The following is a 19,663-nucleotide window of genomic DNA, read 5'->3' on the forward strand; positions in this document are numbered from 1 at the left end:
ATCATGCAATTTTGAGTAGTTTTGCTCAAAAAAAAGAGCAAAGATAGGGCTGCAGACAGAAAAGTGAATGAACAGTGATTTCCCAATGATTGCTGTGTAGGTGAAGTGAATATATACAGAAGGAAGAAATAATACGCTTGCTTTACAAGTGCTCTCTTTAAAAGGCATTCCTAAAATGCCTAGTTCATAATTTGGAATAGTTCAATATAGCTATTGATGTACTCATTCTTAAATAATTATGCCAACTGAACAAGGGGAAAATCTGTGTAGAAAATGGTCTGAAATGCTGAATAATGCAACTGGTATTAGATGTGCAGTGCAGGATCAAAATAATATCATCAAAATACTAATTACGGGTTTTGATAGGCTTGTTACACATGCTAGGGTTTCTAAATTTCATTTTCCTTAAAACTGAAAAGTTTAGAACTAACTAATATTAGTGACATGGGATACATTTCTAATATTATTTTTCCATTTTTATTTAATTTGCAGACAACTTTAAGACTTAAAATAATTGTGCTTAAACATCAGCAGATTTCATCATTTTCCTAAATCAGTGGTGACATACTTTTTAAAATAGAATGCTGCTCTAATCCTTTAAATGTGGAATTTGTTTCTGAGCTCATGTCACTGAGTTTCTAGTTCATTTGTAGTCTTATTTTATAAAATGTGTTAAACTTTTTGTCACTTTCTGGCTGAGAGCTAAACTGTTTATGAGAAGCTAGATTTATATTCTCCTGGTCCGCATACTGTTTTTATCTGTTAAGATTGCAGATACTCAGCATGATCAGAGAGGGATGAGGGAGGCTTCCAGTGTCAGTCCCTTCACTGTTCTGATTCTCCAGCTGCAGACATCTCTTAATTCACATTGACTTTAGCAGCCCTCAGGTAACTTGAGTCCTTGGTCTGAGTCTTAAACTAACCATCCTCAAAGAAGAATGCTGAATGGGAAAGAAGATAATTTGTCTCAGCCAAATATCTCCAGATGGAGTGGTTTCTATTGCAGCTGTTCCATGTGTTTCTCTTTCAATATTAAATGTTAAGCTCCTCTTTAATGGGGTCTAATGTTTTCCAGTGGGCACTTGATAACAAAGAATAACAAAAAATGTGTATTAAAGATTACTTTCAAGCATTTTGAAAGCATGAGAAAGTCTTCATCGTTAAAAATTACCAGTTTTACTTGGAGTATAAAGAAAGGCAGCCTGAGCACTTGATGCATGAAGAGAGCGTTTTCCAAGACAGTGTCAATATTAAAATATTTTTCATCTTAATTCTTCTCTGGCAGCACTCTGATGCAGTTGATGTACATTCTGTACTCCTGGAAAGTATTTCAGGACAGTGCTCATGTCTTTTAAAGTATGGCTGGGGTTTCATGATAGGAATATAGGATTTTTTCGTCTCAAATCCTATAGAAAGTTTTGTTTTTTTCTTCTTTCCAGCATAGTCCGTAAGTGTCTTTACAGATTGAGAAGCTGCAATTATTTTTTGCCTGGGAAAACTGGAAAATGTTCAAAAATCAGTATCAGGTAAAACACGTAGTTTTATCTTTTACCCTCTTTCATATCCCCTCTGAGAGAACTCAGTGAAAATGGTTTCTACTGGGGGGCAAAAAGTGCAGATACAGAAATGTTTCATTACTCAGTATTTGTATGGAAGTGTAATGAAATATGTGTGTACAGTTGTTTGGGCAGCTGAGCGCCAAGAGAACTGGGGAGTGCAGGCAACTAGGAATGAGAAGGGAGCGGCAGAGTAGGTCAACCATGCTGCTGAAAAAATGCCTGTCAAGCTGACGGGGGGATTGTTCCTATGTACTTGTCTTGGCCATTGCTGATTCTGTGCTGGACTTGTGGTTGATGATGTCTCCTTAAACTGTTTTACTGCAGGGTGGCCCATTTGTTGAAATATTCAGTGCTCAAGGCAAGAACCCAGGAGCAAAATGGAAGATTTTTGGCAATCCATCAGCAATATGGAAAGTAAGTTTTTCAAGAAACTTATAAAACCTAAAGTGTGAAACAGAAAAATGTGACTGAAGATTAAAATTAGAAGGTAATGAGGGCTTTGACCTGACAGTGGAGTTGTCACTTGCAGTTCCGTCGTTATGACAGACGAAGTGACTACTTCAATTAGTTCTTTATGCCTGCTTGCAGACTAGGTTGGCCGCAGCGTAATTTTATGGTTTGAATATTTAGAAAGTAATTTCACTGATCTGATAAGTGCAGGGTTGAGTTGGGCCCATTGGGTCGTGAGTCCTGTTAGTCAGCATTATTAGTTCGTAAAGCGTGCAAGCAAGGGACATACTGCTGTGGGTGATGATGTTGCCGTCGTGTCTGAACTGCGCTCATGCTGGCCATGCCGTCTGCCATTTGTGATCCTGAAAAAAAAGGTAGCTTCCCATGTTAGTAGCATGGCTGGTTGTGAGTTCTATTGAGGATGCTTGTGATTGTTTATTGTTCCTTGTTGTAGGAATATGATAAAGAAGTGAAAGGCTTTGTTTTTGTACTTGAAGGAAGCAGTCAAATCAACAAAATGCAGCTACCGAAGGAAACGAGACAAACCTGTAAGTATCAAAGAATTAAACGTCTGTGATGTTGTTCTGATTGTAAAAGCAGATTGGAAAGTAAAACTGCTCCCTCCCTTTGTGTGTAGATCAACATTAGGAAAGTGGGTTTTCATGAACCTTCTGGCAGGTCTGTTACAAATAAGTAAAAGGCATAGAAATGCCATATTTAAGTGCTGTAGGGAAGTTGCTTGTTGGTACATGTTGTCCTGGTGCTGGTAGGACTTTGTCCCTGATCCTGCTGCGGATTGATGCCTGGCAAATAACTGATGACTCCATTCAGCACGTACTGAAGTCAGTAATTCTGCTGGCATTACAGAATATGAAGTAGGTTCCTGTCTCCTTTCTTATTTTACTTTTTAAGGTGTCTTTGCTTTTGTGGATCACCTAAGCACAGGCGGTACAAGGAGGTTGTACCCACGTTTCAGCTGCGCTTGTGTAATCGGGCTCTGATGGTGGTCTGTAGTGGTTCCCCGGGTTGTCCAATACTTGCACCAGAATAAAGCAGAATCAAAGCAGTCTGTTTCTCGCTGCATGCAGCCATCGTCGTCACTTACGCCTTAAACTCCACTGCAGGGTCTTGTACCTTACAAGGCTTGGAGTAATGAATTGAGCTGCTTCAGAATTAACTGCTCGCTTTTGAAGAAAAACTGAGATGGTGATTTTAGTCCAATGAAACAGGTATCTTGTAGTACGCTTCTCATGCAGGCTATATAATTACAAATTAGCTTTTCCAAACATACATAAAAAAAAATAAGAAATTGTATAGTCTGGACATGAGCTAAGGCCCTGAAGATGAATCTTATTTTTATAAAAGAAATCTACTGTTATCTTCAGTATAAGAAATAGAAGTCTCGTGTCTTTCTGAGAAATCCAGCTTTACTTTGTTTATTGCCAATGTTACAATAAACTATTACAGCCTAAAATGAGGACTGAGAATTAGTGTTGAGGATTATCACTGCTAAGAATAGTTTGGTTTAAATTTTACTTTAGGTAGTGCTGCAATACTACAGTCAAGTTTCCATCTGTTAACCAGTCTGTGCCCTTCTGTCCCTCCCTCTCTTGAGGTGTACATAACCTGAAGTATTTCACTCGAGCATACAATCTCCTGGTTGTTCTGGGATCTTTGAATATTCTTCCAAAATAAAAGATGTAATATATGCAGATATAATGATTTGAAGTTTTAAAGTGCCATTTGAGCCCCCAAAGAAGGAAGTTCTGAACTAGCATTTTTTAGAAGAGAGGCTAATGCTGCTCTTGTCTGGTGAAGTCAATGAAGAGCTGCCTGTATCCTCCCTGATGGAATAGCTAAGAAAACAACATCCAGCTCGAATCAGACAGCTTTGTACGATCTGTTCTCCCTTGATAGGGAGATGCCTGAATCCTGGAAGATTTCTTGTGTTTCTTCCTTCAGTTAAGCTCCTTTGCTATTGTTCTCAAAGTCAGAAGCCTCTACTGAGCACTGTTGTGATCTGGATTGCATTTTTACCCAAGGGTTTTCTGAAGTTGTTTAAGGTGTACGTTGTCACAAACGTGAGAGTGAGTTTCATCGGACTGTAATCTCCGTAGGAGAGTATTAGTTTATTTTGTAATTCCTGTGGGATGTTAGGTGTCCACATGCTCTTGGAACACTGTGTAGAATTGTAGGTAAAAAAATAAAAGTTGCTTTTGTTTTCTTGAGGATCTCACCGAAGCCATAGATGGGACTTTTAAAAGAACACTTTTCCTGCAGTTTGAATTGGGTTTTTTTGGGGTTTTTCTCATGTTCATATGTGGTGTGAACACTGGGAAATGGTGTTGTGGGGGCATAGCTGTATGGTAGGATATTGCAATGCTTGATGGTGAAATGTGCATCTGCACACCTACAGCACATATATTTAATTTTTTCCTGTTTCTAGTGGGACTGATCCAGCAATTTCTGACACTCCAGATTTTTGTGCCCTTGGGACAAGATTTCTCCACTGAGTTACTGTAAGATGCTTAAAATTTCCTTGAATACTTAATGTAAAGTGAATGCCTGATTGCAGCCATGAATTTTGGTGGCAGATTTTGCATTGAAGTGCAAGCGACTTATCAAGTCAATAAGAAGTAATTAAGCTAATGAGATCATTATTTATTGGATGTTTTAAATACTGATTCCTTTGAAGACAGAACAAACTCTAAAAATCATGAAAGAAGATGGAATGAGACATGAATTCATTCAACATATGAAAATATCTCATGAGGGTTTCCTGAAAACCTGTAAGAGATATTTATAAATAACTCTTCCAGGGCCTTTTTGTACAGGGCAAGAAGAAACATATATTCAAATAATTGGGGGAGAAATAATCAAGATTGTCTGGAATAAGGGAGAACAACTCTCGTAGGTTTAAGTCCAGGAGGACAAGCTGAGATGCTGCGAAAATACCATTCTAGCGATCCTGTAGTAGAGAAAGTGTTTATTATCATGTGACTAACCTGTTTCGTGACAATTAGAACGCTGTGTGCTATTTTATGTTGCTGGGTAATTCTGTTGTCTTTTGTGCTTTTATGTACGTAGTGTCGTCTTGGAATATTCTGTTGTTTTATCAAAGCATGTGCCAGTGGGAATTGAGTCCTGTTTATTAAAAATCCTCAGAGGGATTATAACAACCCATGCAGGTGTTTTGGTGTCGGTGATTTGTGAGTTAGTGGGCGTTTGTCACCCATGTCATGCTGGTACCAGTACACCTTCCTCTATGGCACGCTTAATTTCTAACAGGGCTTTAGAACCTGAACACTGAGAAAATCTTCAAAAGATAAACTAACTTATTTATCACAAATCTGCAGCAGAGAACATTTTTACTTCTCAGTGGAGCATGGAAATTTGAGAGAGAACACTGGGCTCAAAACACTTGTTTTAAAGACACCTTTGACTCTGTGTCAAGATCTTGGTGCAGAAAATACTAATATTTGACTAATTTAAAGTGAGAAACTGGTTGCAGGAAAGCTGGTAATTGTTGAATAGACCAGAAAACTGCAAGCTTCCGAGCAACTTCCCCCTCTTTAATTTCTCTTCCTACCACAGCCTTTATACATTTTCTCTTGTTTTCCTTTCAAGATGATTCTTTTTATCACTTACCTCATTTTGAATAAATGCACAGTCCTAATTTAAAATTGTGTTGCTAGTTAGATTAGCCACTTGGTCTGAGAGAAGATGGGTACTTTCTTCCCCCCAGTCAGGATATATGTTACCTTTTTTCTGCAAATACTTAAAATTCCTCACATTTGGTGAATTCTACTCTTCTGCAGCTGTAAAACTGTTCAAAGTCTCCTTATATCAGTACTTTCATTGCTCATTCAATTAGTCAATATAAAACTTCAGGCGTGGGGAGACTTTTTCCACTGTTGATCTTCCATTCTAGGGCTTGCACACATCTGTATTTGCTTTCTGCTTATTGAAGGAATGGGTTTTCCTTGGCCCCAGAACTTCTTCAGGAGTACATACTTGTTCTTTTTCCTCCACAATTATCAAGATCTCTAACTCCTACCTAAAAATCTTTGTTCTCCGAGTGCCCCTTTGCAGTTTCATTATCAGGTCATTCTTCTCCAGCAGATCTTTACATCGTGTGCATTTGCGCAGGAGTGTCCTTGTCTCTGCCCTTTGTGAGTGAGTCCATAGGTGTGAGGACTGTTTGAGGGGAAGCAGTGGATCTTTCTTTCCAGCAGTGTTTCTTTCACTACTGGAGTGCGTACCCTCTCTGTGCACAGTGTGAAACAGTTGTGTTTCTGAAAGGTACGAGTTAAGAATTTAGTGATTTTTATTGTTGGTTGGACAGATACAGATGGGCATTAAATTTTCTTTTATTTGAGGAATTCAGTATGTATTCCACCCAGAACTTTCTCAGGCATTGAAACTCTCTTTTCCTTCAGTGGCTACAGACTGTGTTTAATGTGGCTTTTGCAGAAGGCCTTTTTGTTGGATATTTCCCCCCCAGTAGCTGTAAACAAGAATATTCTCAAGAGGGTGATTTCTTGTCTCTTCAGTTACTGAAGGGGAGAAGTCACCGAAAGGGTTTTTTCACCGAAAGGCTTTTCTTCACCGAAAGGGTTATCACACACTGGAACAGGCTGCCCAGGGAGGTGGTGGAGTCACCATCCCTGGATGTGTTTAAGAGACAGGTGGATGAGGTGCTGAAAGATATGGTTTAGTGGTGGACAGATACGGTTGGACCGGATGATCTCTAAGGTCTTTTCCAACCTAGTGATTCTATGATTCTAAGAATAAGATTCTCATATTTTTTTTTTTTAGGAAAACAAGCTTATAAAAATTATAGGTTCAAAATTCATCAGTGGACACATTTATTAAGGTGAGAAAGAAAGAAATTATGATGGTGGGGCTGCATGAGAATCCTGAGTCAGAGGAAATTGTTCACACATGGGGATCCAGGTGGCTAAGGAGTTGAATGTTTTCATCTTCAGTTATTCTGATGATGATCAGTTTTGTAGTATCTTGTGAGAAGGTTTAAGTGAAAAAAGTGACCAATTCATAGAACAGTTGGGGTGGGAAGGGACCTTAAAGCCCACCCAGTCCCACTCCCTGCATGGGCAGGGACACCTTCCATAGACCAGGTTGCTCCAAGCCTCATCCAGCCTGGCCTTGGACACCAGGTCATTCTTTCGGTTGGAGAATTGATTGCAAATATGTCTGTCTTGTAGGGAGAGCTCAGGAATCACCACTTTGTTATTGCTCATATTTGGGAAGTTCCTCCATTCTACCAACCAGATTTGATGATTCTTTTTACACCTGCATGTCTGCCTTTTTATGGATACTGTTTAAAGATGGACATTGGTGTGTGTTTTCTTTAATCCTCTCCAGGATAACATTATCAACAGAAAATTCCAGTATATAAAAATAGATCTGGTTCTTCACAACTTGTTCTCTAGGTCTAGGTGACATATCAGTCTTTCAGATCTCCTTTATAGATATTTGATTGATTGTCAATGTAACTAAGTCTGGTTTTACAAGGGCAGAATACAGTGCTCTGGATTTTGGGTGATCAGGCAGCCAGTTCAATAACGTTAACTCCTATGAGACCAATTTACAACTATCACAACTTGTTCTCTAGGTCTAGGTGACATATCAGTCTTCCAGATCTCCTTTGTAGATATTTGATTGTGAATGTAACTAAGTCTGGTTTTACAAGGGCAGAATACAGTGCTCTGGATTTTGGGTGATCAGGCAGCCAGTTCAATAACGTTACCTCCTATGAGACCAATTTACAACTAGCACATAAAAGAAAACATACCTGAAGTACAGACACTCTGTACTTTACTTTTAAGGGACTTGAAAATCTGTAAGCATGGCAAATCATTTGACAATTGCTATTCTGTTGTTCTCCTGTCTTTAAAATGGAGACGATGATGATGCTACCTAATGCTTCTGAAGCACCTATGTCTTCTGGAGAAAATGACACTGCAATTGCTAAGTACTAGTGTGCTAACCTACGAATAGTTACACTTTACCAGAGGAGCCTGTCTGGATCTTGACCAGGACACAAAGAGATTTCCATAATAATAAATTGTATGAGAGTTGCTCTTTGCTTAGCAACATCAATGAAATACCTGCTTTCATGTTTGGTAAACGTCCAGTGTAAGTCATTTATAAGGAGAAAAACATTTTCATTTGAAGAACAGGTGAGCCTGATAAATGAAGCATCCCTTCAACAGTCCAGCATAGTTTTTCCTAAGTTCATTTTAAGCCTTGAATTGAACATTAACAAATGGTTATAAATTATCATACATAGAAAAGCAAAGTGAATAGGTAATCGGAGAAGTTGAGTTTATCTGTGCTCTTGGGTAGTTGCTGCCATTAACTTGCAATCTCACTATAGTTACCACTGTGAGGAGAATAGTCAATCAAAGTTGAAGATATAAAATAAAATTGAAAATTGAATTGGAAGGTAATTTTACTTTCAAATGGTTTGCAAATGTAGATGTTAAGTGAGAAATGAATGCAGTTAATGACCATAGCTGGGAGAGTTATGCACCTGCTGATCACAGGAATATTATTATAAATGAGGTTGATTTTTCCTGTTGACTACCTCATTTTTCTCAACATGGTCTCATTACTTTTCTATCACATGTCTGACCCTTAGATATAAATACTCAAGCACAGACATAATAAAAATACATTAACTCCTATGTAGATATCTGTAATGCAGCTGTGAAGATCAAGAAGTGTGCTGCAGATGTTTCTTGCCTTTGTAGGTTTAACATAGGTCATGCTTTTTGATGGTAGAAGAAGAAGAGGTTGAGTGTCAGCACAAGTACCCTCGAGCCATTTTACAAGTGCGGGTTCTAATGTTCTAACTCCCGATGTCTGAATTGTTTCAGAAAAGCTTCACCAGGCCCTTGGTTTACTATTATCTTCCAAGAAGCAGTGTAACTGAAAAGTCTGAAAGTTACACCAGCTCTCCAATAATTATTGTTGTTCTCCCAGGAAAGAAGTTATTTTACAGAATTTTAAGACCATCTTCTTTCCCCAATTTTGCATGTTCTTCCAATGCTTCACCTACTTCTGTCTGTAGAATAGAAGTATTTTTGTTGTTTTAAATTTATGTAGCGAAATAAATTTTAAACTTCCCTAGGTGTGATTCTAACTATATATCTATGGTTTGCTGCTTCCTTACAGCACACATACCATCACAAACCCCGTCTTATTTTAAGAGTTATATGACAGTCTGGTATAAATGTGTGTATTTTTACCTAAATTAACATGTCTTGTATTGCACTTAGGAATGTAACAGCTGTACATTTACTAACAGCCGTTTTATTTCTAAGGTACCTACTATTTTTCAGGATTGAAAAAGATAAAACTATTGATTTTAAAAAATATTTAAACATATTGAACTAATATTATAAATTGAACTTATGATTTTATTGCCCGTTGTTTAGAGATGTGCATGACTGAAGTCCAGCCTCCTACTGCTTTGGTGTAGTGTCGTTTAAAGCAAATTTCTCCACTGAGAATTACACAGTTTGAGTTTCAGCAGGGATTTGTTTCAGCACTCGGGTTACTGCAACTGCCTGGTTCCTCAGCACAGGTGCTCTGCTCTGTGCATAACCAGGAGATCTGAGGGAGTTTCAAGCAACCACTGCTCCAATGCTTTGAAGTTCTTTGGTGCCTCAATTTCTTAGCACTTCTGAACATCAAGATTTAGAACAGAGTGGGAAGTTTCTGAAAACTACAGCCATAGGTTTTTCATCAAAGGATTTCTGAGAAGCAAAGTGGTGGATGGAACTAAGCTTCGAACTGGGGCACGGGCTTGGCGATGCTGCCAACTCGCAGATGATCTTAGGTGAATTATTTCACATCTTGCTTAAATTTCTTCAAAAGTAAGATCAGTGCTAGCATTGTAAGGCACTTTGAGGTCTTCTGAGGAAATCGTTTTTCGAGGACTTGATAGTATTATTAATCCATCCATAAATATATGTGCGGCTGATACTGAAATCTGCTATGTCAAACGGTAGCAGTGGTGAGGATATAATGTTCTTCCCCCAGCACAGTACTGAAATTTCTGCCTTTGAAGTACATGTGATTTATAAGAGGAACTGCTGGTCTTTCAAAATGGAACAGCTAGTAGACTCTTCCACTTCGTTTTGATTTGCCACCCATGTTAGGAGGATGAATAGACTAAAGATCAGATGGTTTGTAAGGCATAGGAAGGAATCCACAAGTTCTTGAAAGCTGATGGACTTCGTTTGCTTTGCGTCATGGTCTTAGTGACTTTGGGGAAACAAGAAGGCACTTCTGTGTTTTTATTGCCTGCTTTAGTAGAACCTTTTGGTGTTTGCATACTTGCGATGTATTTTGTCATGCCTTTGGCTGAACTCTCAAATTGCCAAAAATAGCTCAAATATGTGACTTGCTCCAGAGTTTAACACCCTCCTAAGCTGACCTGGGGAATCCTAAGAACATTTCACGGCATTGATCCCCAGATTTTGGGTGAGAGCATTTCCTTAGTAAAGCTACAGTTAGTCCTTACTAATGAAAAAGTGTTTTCAGTAATAAAACCCAAAAATCTACAGGACAGTCTCACAATGTGAAAGTAAACCCCAGCACTGAAATACAACGATTATGAGTAATTATTTTTAACAACACTAAGTAGTGACAGGAAGTTGTTTACTGTAATTATTTGTCATCTTCTCAGAGGGGCTGCTAATTACAGAGAAACACCTATGTGTTAGAAATAGGCTTGTTCAATAATAATAGGTAAATTAATCATTATTTCCCCATATAGATGGCTGCCTTTAAAGTAATGTTTTTTTTTCTCTGATAGAATAAGGTAGGACTGCTGGGGGATATCAAGGGTGTGCTGCTGCTGTGGTTTAATTCCAGCCGGCAGCGAAGCTGCACACAGCCGCTCGCTCGCTCCCCCTGCAGAGGGACGGGAGAGAGAAGCACAAGGGTAAAAGTGTGATAAGCCGTGGGTTGAGATGAAGTCAGTTTAATAGGTAAAGCGAAAGCTGCGCAAGCCAAATACATCTTCTACTTCCCATGGGCAGCCGTCTCCAGGGACGCGGGGCTCCATCACACGTAACGGTTACTTGGAATGACAAACACCATACTTCTGAACTTCCTCCTTCCAGCTTTTATTGCTGAGCATGATGTTATATGGTGTGGGATGTCCCTTGGCTCAGTCGGGGTCCACTGTCCTGGCTGTGTCCCCTCCCCACTTCTTGTGCACCCCAGCCTCCTCATTGACGGGGTGGTGTGAGGGGCAGAAGAGGCCTTGACTGTACTAGCATTGCTCAGCAGTAACGAAAACACCCCTGTGTTGTCAACACTTATTAGCACAAATCTAAACCATAGCACTACTCGGGCTACTCTGAAGAAATTTAACTCTGTCCCAGCCAAAACCAGCACAGCTGCTCACAGGGTTTGAATGAAGCAACATAAAAATGAGCCTCATTATCAGTTTAAAGGAAATCTAATCTTTTTGATCATGGCTGTGGTCTGAATCGATTAGAAGTGTTCAAATTCAGTGTCCTCGGTGTCATTGTGAGATGACCTGAATAGTGAGCGATAAACTTGTGTACTGTAATGCACGTTTGAAGATATGTGCTTAGGAAGTAAAACAGACAGACAATGTCTCGTGTCTGTCTTTAAGCTGACAAAGAGTCTATATAAAATGACAGAGGCGTGTTTAGGGATAAGAAAACAAATAATGTTTTTCTAGTTAGAAGGTGACAGGGTGTCCCAAGATAACACAAGCTTGAGGGGCAGAAACAAGTGTGATTATTAAAGGCTACTGGGTTCTCAGTTCATACAAATTGAATTCATTCATAGTCTGAATGGCTATGGAAATCTAGCAAAGAGTGTAGACTGAAATAAAATTAGCATGTAAAGTGATTTTATATATGCAGGAATATAGCCACCAAGTTTGAATTTGAGCAAGAAATCTCATTACTCATCTTGTAAAAGAAGTAATTCTTAAATTCCATATTTGCTATCGGGGACATAGAGTTCTGCATATGAATAGTTGTTTTGTGATTGCCCAAAGATACTGGATTATTGAACTGACAAAGACCTGTTCCGTTCTCTCTTGCTTTTTCTTTTATAGGATAACAGATTTAGGAAATATAAAAAGAAGACTGTATTTATCAACAGTCCACAAGGAGTTGTCTGTAACCCCTCTGCATGCAAAAATTCCTCTGTTCACGATTAAGCGCAAAATAGTAGGTACCTTGGGAGTATTCCTTGAACTGCGGTTGAGCACGCTCTTTGATCAGAAATGTTTTATGTAACTAGCTTACAGACCTGTTGAAATTACCCTTTGGTGTAGAATTCAGTTCTGGCCAATTCAAGATAGCAGAACCACTTAATATTACTACTGTTCTACACTTCTTGTAACATTAGGAGTTCGTTCCCTTTTTCCAAGATTAATGCTCTGTGATGCGTTTCTCTTTTCTAGTGGTGCAATATGTGTATTGACTTGGTAGCATTCACCAGTGAAATATTCAGAGGAGCTGTATTCCAGTCTTTGGATGGAATTAGTATTTCAGCTAACTGTAAACTGAGAAAGATCTTCACTTTAAAATCCAAGCCTCAAGATACAGCTGAGAAAGATGGTGTGTTATCATGACTATGTGGTCTTATTCATAATTGTTCATATTGTAAAATCAAAAGCGTCTTAGTCATCAGATTGACAGCTTGAAAGATTTCATGATGTCATGAAAACTGAAGTGGTAGCACAGCATATTAAACTGCACTATCCGCTGCATATTTCTGAGTTTAAATGTATTTAAAGTTTTTGGCCTAAAAAAAAATACACAAAATCTTTTTAAAATTTACATGTGTATTGTCTTAAAAGTGAACAATTGCAGCAAACTTCTCACATGATCATAATCTATGCAATTGTTATAACCATATGAACTAAAGAGTATGTAATCTAGCAAATGCCATAAGTGAAACAGAATTCTGTCGTGTCATCTGAGTGAAGTGAAGCCCTTGGTTTTTCATTCTAGATACGTGTGTTCTTCCATTTGTGCCATGTGAGCCCACAGATGTTATTCCTCGACCCTGCCAGCTGAATACAGACGTGCCACAAGTTACACAATTGCTGAGCCTGACTAAAATTCAGAGGCCAGAAATAAAGTGCAGATATCCAGGAACAGTGCAAGAAACAGGTATTCTCTTGTGTTCAAATGCTGTGAATACACTCTCTACAGTGTGCCTGCAAATAATGGGGCTTTTTTGTAAAAGTGCATGTGAAGAGTGCCAGTGTCTTAAAATAAAACATGACAACTCCTGCAGAGCTGTAATATGATGAGCACATAGCCACGTGTCTGCTCTATAGTTTGATGTCTGCGTGCAGCCTGAATTCTGATCTAAGCCTGGGATTTGTAATAACCATGTCTGAGGTATATCTTGTGAATGTACGCTGAAGTGTGGCTCTTCAGTTGTTGCACTGCTTTTGAAGTATGTTTACAGTAACGAAACTCTTCTAACAATACAACCACAAATACTCTCCTCAACTTATACTCTGAAAAAGGAAATCTTGCCTTATTGGTGTCTTAGAGTTACTTTAATGTTTCTGTAAGCTAGGAGATAATAAAACGTAATTTGGACTGACAGCTTTGCATAGAAGAGACTTGTTAAAGAAGCTAGGCAGTCGTGTGTCAAGATATAAATTTTTGACTTGGATAAAAAGTAAGGACAGAAAGCAAGTAGAGGGTTAAATTTTATATTTTTGTTATGGCTGAAGGCTAACAGCAGGAGACCAAGTTTTTTGTTCTAAGCTCTGTATTGTTTATTATCATGTGAATAATCTCAAAAGAGTAGTGGCTAATGTGGGAGCAGAGTTTTCATTTTGATCCAGTTACCAGGTTAGTAAAGAGTGGGACTGCAGAGGGTTATAAACCTATAAAATGGGCATATGTAATTTTTCATGAAAAACACTACAGAGCAGGAAATGTCCTGTTTTGTTAGTCAAAGTTCCAGTTTACTCTTTTTATTTCTTGTGGCCACTGTGTTGAACAGTTCTGAGCAGGGACCACTGTACTTGGTCAGTGTGTAACGCGATACCATGTAAAATACAGCATGAAAAATGCAAAAAACTGCGCACTGGGGGGAAATGTTGGCTGCATTACACTTCTAAGTGTCAAACGACGCAGGGAAAGAAGGTTATAATCAGCAAAGATACCGCTCAGTGGAATTCTCACATTAATGTACAGCTACATTCAAAAAAATAAGATTCAGGGTAGCAGGAAGTTCAAATTCATATGAAATGGAAAAGGTATCAAACCTTTAAATTAATCAGGTTTGCATTGTTACCTGAAGTACTTGATACATTATCAGTTAAACCATCTCAGAAAAGGTTTTGCAGAGAAGTGATTCAGAGGGAAGCAGCATGAGTGAAAAATTCTCGTGAAGAAATGCTGAAAACATTAAAAATTGGCTTGAGGGAATAACTAGCGATACAAAAGTAGTTCAGTAAAAGCTGCTTTTCCTACCTCATGGCACAAAACCAAGACATCATTTGATGTGATGATGCGGTTGAAAATTTAAAAACTGATAACAAAATACCAGGTCACACAGAATATGATTAAAATATGGAATCCACTGCTACAATAAGCTGGTGAATTAAAGGAATTTGTGTGATTCCAAAATCAGTTGGCTATTTCTATGGGTAAGAGTAATATCTATGTCATTGTATTTAGCACAGGTAAAAATGTGAGGGGAAAATTTAATCTTGTAGTTCTAGGTTTTTTCAACCTTACTCTAAGAACTGTGTTGAAAACGGAGTAAGAGTCATAGGTTGTTTGTGTTCATCAGTGGCACTCTGTAGTTGTGAAAGTATTCATAAAGAGAGTGATCTTAAGGTAACACTGTAAAGAATGAAAGAAAATCTTCAGCTATTGACAGGTTTTTTTGTGGTTAGACAAAATCAGGGTTTTTTTAATCAGCTGTTGAGTTTTGAAGATGACATCTACATTTCCAGTGAGGAAAGAAATCAGCGTGAAAAAAACACCCGTATTTTTCACTACATTTTATTGATTCGAATCCTAAGCGTATCAAAAGTATAATTTCCTCACTCCCAGGGTGTGACTGGTTTTGTAGATCCAGTTGTACATAACTCATCTGTACTCTTGGTTTTTGTTGGGTATTTTTGGGTTTGGGTTTTTTTAAGATGTTCTGTAAATCCATTTGCAACACTAAATATCCTGGAATATGTACAAAAACCTCTGAAAAAAGAGGGCTGTAGTGGATTTTACAACAGGGATATTTGGTATGCTCTGATCCATGCCCTTCCTGGAGAACTGGTATCTTCGCCCCTTTTAAAATGTTGAATTGATTGTTATTTTCCGCTTAAACTTGAGAAGTACATGAACTGCTTACTGCTAGAGCTTAGCAAATGCACAGGTGAAGTCTCTCTCTACAGGCACTCTCTTTCCTCTTTCCTCTACTCTTGTTACGTTATTACTGGCTTCTGCACAGCACACCAGACTAAGCCTTGGCCCATATAATCACTGCAATCTCTTACTGAAGTTTTCTGTTTTCCCCTTTGTCTGTACCATCTTTTATGAGCCATCGATTCATCAGACTAAAACAGGATAGTAAAACACCTTTTCAGAAGGGAGTAGGGCTGCAGTAGCTTAGAAGTGGGTCTGAACAAGCAAATTAGATTAAAAAATCCAGTTTCAATACATCTTCATCAGTGTAGCCATGATAGAAGTGGTGCTGTAGGGACGGACGATACGTTTTCATTCCACTGGTTTTAGTACGTCCTCAGGCTTAAGGATTCTCATCTTCAGTGTCTGAATTCAGTGAATAACCATTTCCACCATCTCTGTTAAAATGCTCTGGAAATACATGTGCCAAGTGCTGCCAAAAGAATAGAATAAATTACAGGGAACGATAACAACTGGTTAAGTCTAATATTGTAAGAGACAAAACTGTTAGAGCCAACAGTAGTATTTGAGGTGTAGCATCTCATGAAATTCTAAAGAAAAATAAGCTTTGAAAGAAGTATTTCTTTGAGAACAACCTTGATAGTATGACAGGTTTAAGAAAATAAAATTTTCTTCTGCTTTTACCAGAACATGAAGAAACAAGTCCCAGCATTGTATTGTCCACACTGAGCTGCCATGCTGATGCTTTTCCAAGTTGTTAACTTTTGCTCTCTCTTGGTATTCCTTGTTCGTAAAGGCACTCTTAGTCCTGCAGCACGTGAAATGGGTGGGAGGGATTTTAAATTTTTGCTTAGCCTAAGACCCTTCATACGTGTATTTTTTTTTTTTACATGCAAGTACCATTTTTGTAACGTTACAGGGCAAATGATATTTTTAGAGCATTACTGCCCTACAAGTAGTCAAGCCAAAGCTTTGTGTTGTGAAGTTTGATTATAACTTTGCTTCTGAGGTAGCAGAGGAAACTGAGGAATTCAGTTTCTCAGTGACTGTCTGCCAGAATCAATACTTCTTGGCCGGATTATGGCATTTGTAAAACTTGAATGAGTACAGTAGTGTGAATGATGTATCTGAACAGCAGAATGAGCGTTCATTTGAAACAAGACTCAAGTCTTACTGTCCGGACTACAATGAAATGTAGCCCTTCGGTACGTATGGTAAAATAACAGATGACAACATCCTTGATGTTATGAAAATGAAATGCCTTCAGTTTAAGGTTTAATCGTTATTTTTAATCCCGTTTTATGAACATAGCACATGTCCTTCCAGACATGCTTTTCAAATTTCAGAAGTTGGCCTTCTTAAAAATGGAAGCTTTGGTATGCTTAAGTGCATTTTAATTGGAAAATGTTCTTTTTATCTGCTAAACTTTGTTTATTTGATAATCAAAAGCCTAAATTATTTTTAGTATCATCTGCTTTTAATTGCACATATTATTTCATTATGCCATCAACACACTGTTATGTGTAGATGTAGGTAATTAATTGCAGTCAATTAATGTGCTCATAAAGAGAGATTTTCATGCAAATCAGCTATTATAATTGGAGCTAACAACATCCCAAGGTAGTCAGCAAATTAAAGAAATTGATGTTAAACCAAGACAGGTCATCTGATCTCGTGAAATGACAGCTGTTAGCAGCAGCTAAATGTCACGTCAGGAAAAAGGGAAGAAGGTAATGGCAGAAAGTGGCTACTTCTGTGCTCATTTGTACAGTAAATCATGATATTTCGTGGCTAATGAGTGATATTTTTTTCATTTCTTTGATGACACTGGAAATAAAGCTGATCTTGAAATAAGCATTTTTCATTGAATTTTAAATCTTGAGAGAATTGACAAAATGTTTTTCTACTTTATTGCTTTAGGAAGGTGTCAGATCTCGAAAGTGAGATAGCAATTTAACACAAGTTATAGCAAGAAAAAATCTTCAGATACTGTAAACTTTAACTATACATTAATGTGAAGATGCCCTTTTTTCTCAAGCCTGGAAAGGAGTATTCACTGGCAATCCTGGAGAACTAAAAAAGAGAGAAATAGATACTACATGCAGTTCTGCCACCCTGGTGATAAAATCAATACATAACCATTTTACTGTCCTTCCCTTTTAAGTTTTTTTCAGGACGTTCACCTACTTTCTGTGTTTACTTTTTGTTTGGCTTGTAGACTGGTTGGCATCTTCTGTGCTTGAAAAGAATTACAAAAATGTATCTGCATTTTAAGCAGTAACGAAATAAAGAATGAAAGGAGTAGGACGTTTTAACAGGACTAGGGTATGTTTGCAGTGTTAGGGCTCAGCCTTGGTAATGCAGTAGATTCAGCAGTTTCAAAAAGGAAGCTACGCATGAATAGGTCACCTCCAAGCTGTGATACCTTGGGAGATTTACCTCAGTGTTCTTGTGTTATTTATTCTGTTATTTATTAATTAGACTTGTGTTTTCTTCCTGTCAGAAGTTAGGTTTTCATCAAAGTTCTAAAGAAAAGATGCACAACAACTTTTTATGGTTAATAAATAGGCCCTTTTAAAATAAATCTTTAAAGCAAGGAGATGAGAAATATGTCTGTATCATAGACCAAAACTTCCTTGCCTCTATGTTGACACATTTCATAAAATGTGCATTTGCCCTTCCTACATATTTCTAGGGATTGTGCTATAAAGGATCATAATTTTTATGTATGTTTAGTAGCCTTAATTGGTTTATGTCAGGTGATTTGAAAAGAAATTAATATTTATTCTTTGTAAGCACTGTAATTTTTAAAAAATTATCATCTTTCTTAACATAGGTGGCTTGGGTAATGGAGGACAAGGCAATATTCGCAGCAGTAAAACTCAGGATGTGTCACATATTGCATTTGGATCAAAGATCCTTGGGCCACCTCCATCCTCAAACAGACGAGTCAGTGCAAGGGTATCTGGAGAGGTAAGAAGGCTTGAATTACAACCAAACTGCTGCCTCTTCCACAAAGGAAGGGATTGTCAAGCAGAGGAGACACTAAAGGTTTTTTCCAGAACAGGACAAGAGGCAGCAGGCTCAAATTGCAGGGAATCTCTGACGGGGTGTAACAATAAAGTGGTTCGGTAGTGGAACAGCATCATAGGGAGACTGTGGAATTTCAACAGTTTCAGAGATGATAAACTTGGCTGGAACAGGCTGATCTCATTTCAGCATCAGGCCTACAGAGATCTATTCATGCTGAAATTACTCTGTGATTTCTTATCAGTCTTACTTTTCTGAATTTTTTGTTCTAGACTGCTGAAATATGTGTGTGTGTGTATAAAGGTTTTTCCTTATGATGAGACCTGTGATGCAGAGCAGAAACTGCATTTCTGTGTGATCTAAGAGGATGATAGTCAGCCATACAGTATCTCACATGATGCTGACAGTTAAAATGCCAAGGAAAAGAGCTGGTCTCGCTCTGCCAGCAAGCACCATGCAGGTTTTGGGAATCTGGTCAGGACTATAATTCCCTGTTTAACACCGTGAATAAAAGATTCAGCCAAAGGAAGTAAACTGTTCTGTAGGAAGTCAGTGGAAAGCTAAGATGTAAAATGAGATTCCTTTCTTTGAAGAAAGGACTCCTCCTGAGCTCTGGAATAGCCACAAGTTTCACTGTCCTTTTATCCAGATAGTGAACTTCAATTGCTTTTTCCTTTTCTTTGCTTTGTTTTCCTTTCACTCAGTAAAAAAAAAAAAAAGCTCTGTCTGTTACTAGGCTGTGAAGATTGAAGATACCACACAGAACTGTACCATCCGTAAAGTTTCCTGAAAGATAATGTTAAAAAAAAAAAAATTTGGCCAAGTTTATTTGAAAAATAAGCTTAATTCAAAATGTCTCTTGATCTTTAGTATTTTGAAAGCTGTTGTGTTTTTATCTTTCATTAACAAAATAATGTCTTTCAAGGTGACAAAGACCTGGTCTAGCAGAAGTAATAGGTCATGCCGACTTCCAAGTTCAGGAAAGGAAACTGAATCCGTCCGAGACACTGAGAGATTGGAGCTGCCGTTCTTACCATGCAACGATTCTTCAGAGCAAGGAGGCCAAAGCAATACTCACCATACAACGGAAGACGTTTGTCAGAATGGTAAGAGCATAAAGCAAAGAATGTGTAGAGTTCACAAACTGCCAAATTTTTGCACGATTCTGACTTCAGAATGTAAGACTTAATTCTCTGTTCT

General features: G+C 38.1%; 1 protein-coding gene across 1 annotated transcript in view; it reads left to right on the top strand.

The window, feature by feature from the left end:
- Window positions 1-1,505: 1,505 nt before the first annotated feature.
- The window catches only part of LOC104516257 (chromosome unknown open reading frame, human C3orf67), a 48,374-nt gene continuing 30,216 nt past the window's right edge, over window positions 1,506-19,663 (top strand). Inside the window, exons 1-9 of the mRNA XM_010160538.1 lie at window positions 1,506-1,526; window positions 1,884-1,973; window positions 2,464-2,557; window positions 4,456-4,528; window positions 12,142-12,256; window positions 12,493-12,649; window positions 13,046-13,207; window positions 18,270-18,406; window positions 19,389-19,569. Of these exons, the coding sequence (XP_010158840.1) occupies window positions 1,506-1,526; window positions 1,884-1,973; window positions 2,464-2,557; window positions 4,456-4,528; window positions 12,142-12,256; window positions 12,493-12,649; window positions 13,046-13,207; window positions 18,270-18,406; window positions 19,389-19,569 (1,030 nt within the window). The remainder of the gene's footprint in view (window positions 1,527-1,883; window positions 1,974-2,463; window positions 2,558-4,455; window positions 4,529-12,141; window positions 12,257-12,492; window positions 12,650-13,045; window positions 13,208-18,269; window positions 18,407-19,388; window positions 19,570-19,663) is intronic.

This window comes from Eurypyga helias, unplaced genomic scaffold, assembly GCF_000690775.1.
Source record: "Eurypyga helias isolate BGI_N326 unplaced genomic scaffold, ASM69077v1 scaffold101, whole genome shotgun sequence".
Taxonomy (NCBI): domain Eukaryota; kingdom Metazoa; phylum Chordata; class Aves; order Eurypygiformes; family Eurypygidae; genus Eurypyga; species Eurypyga helias.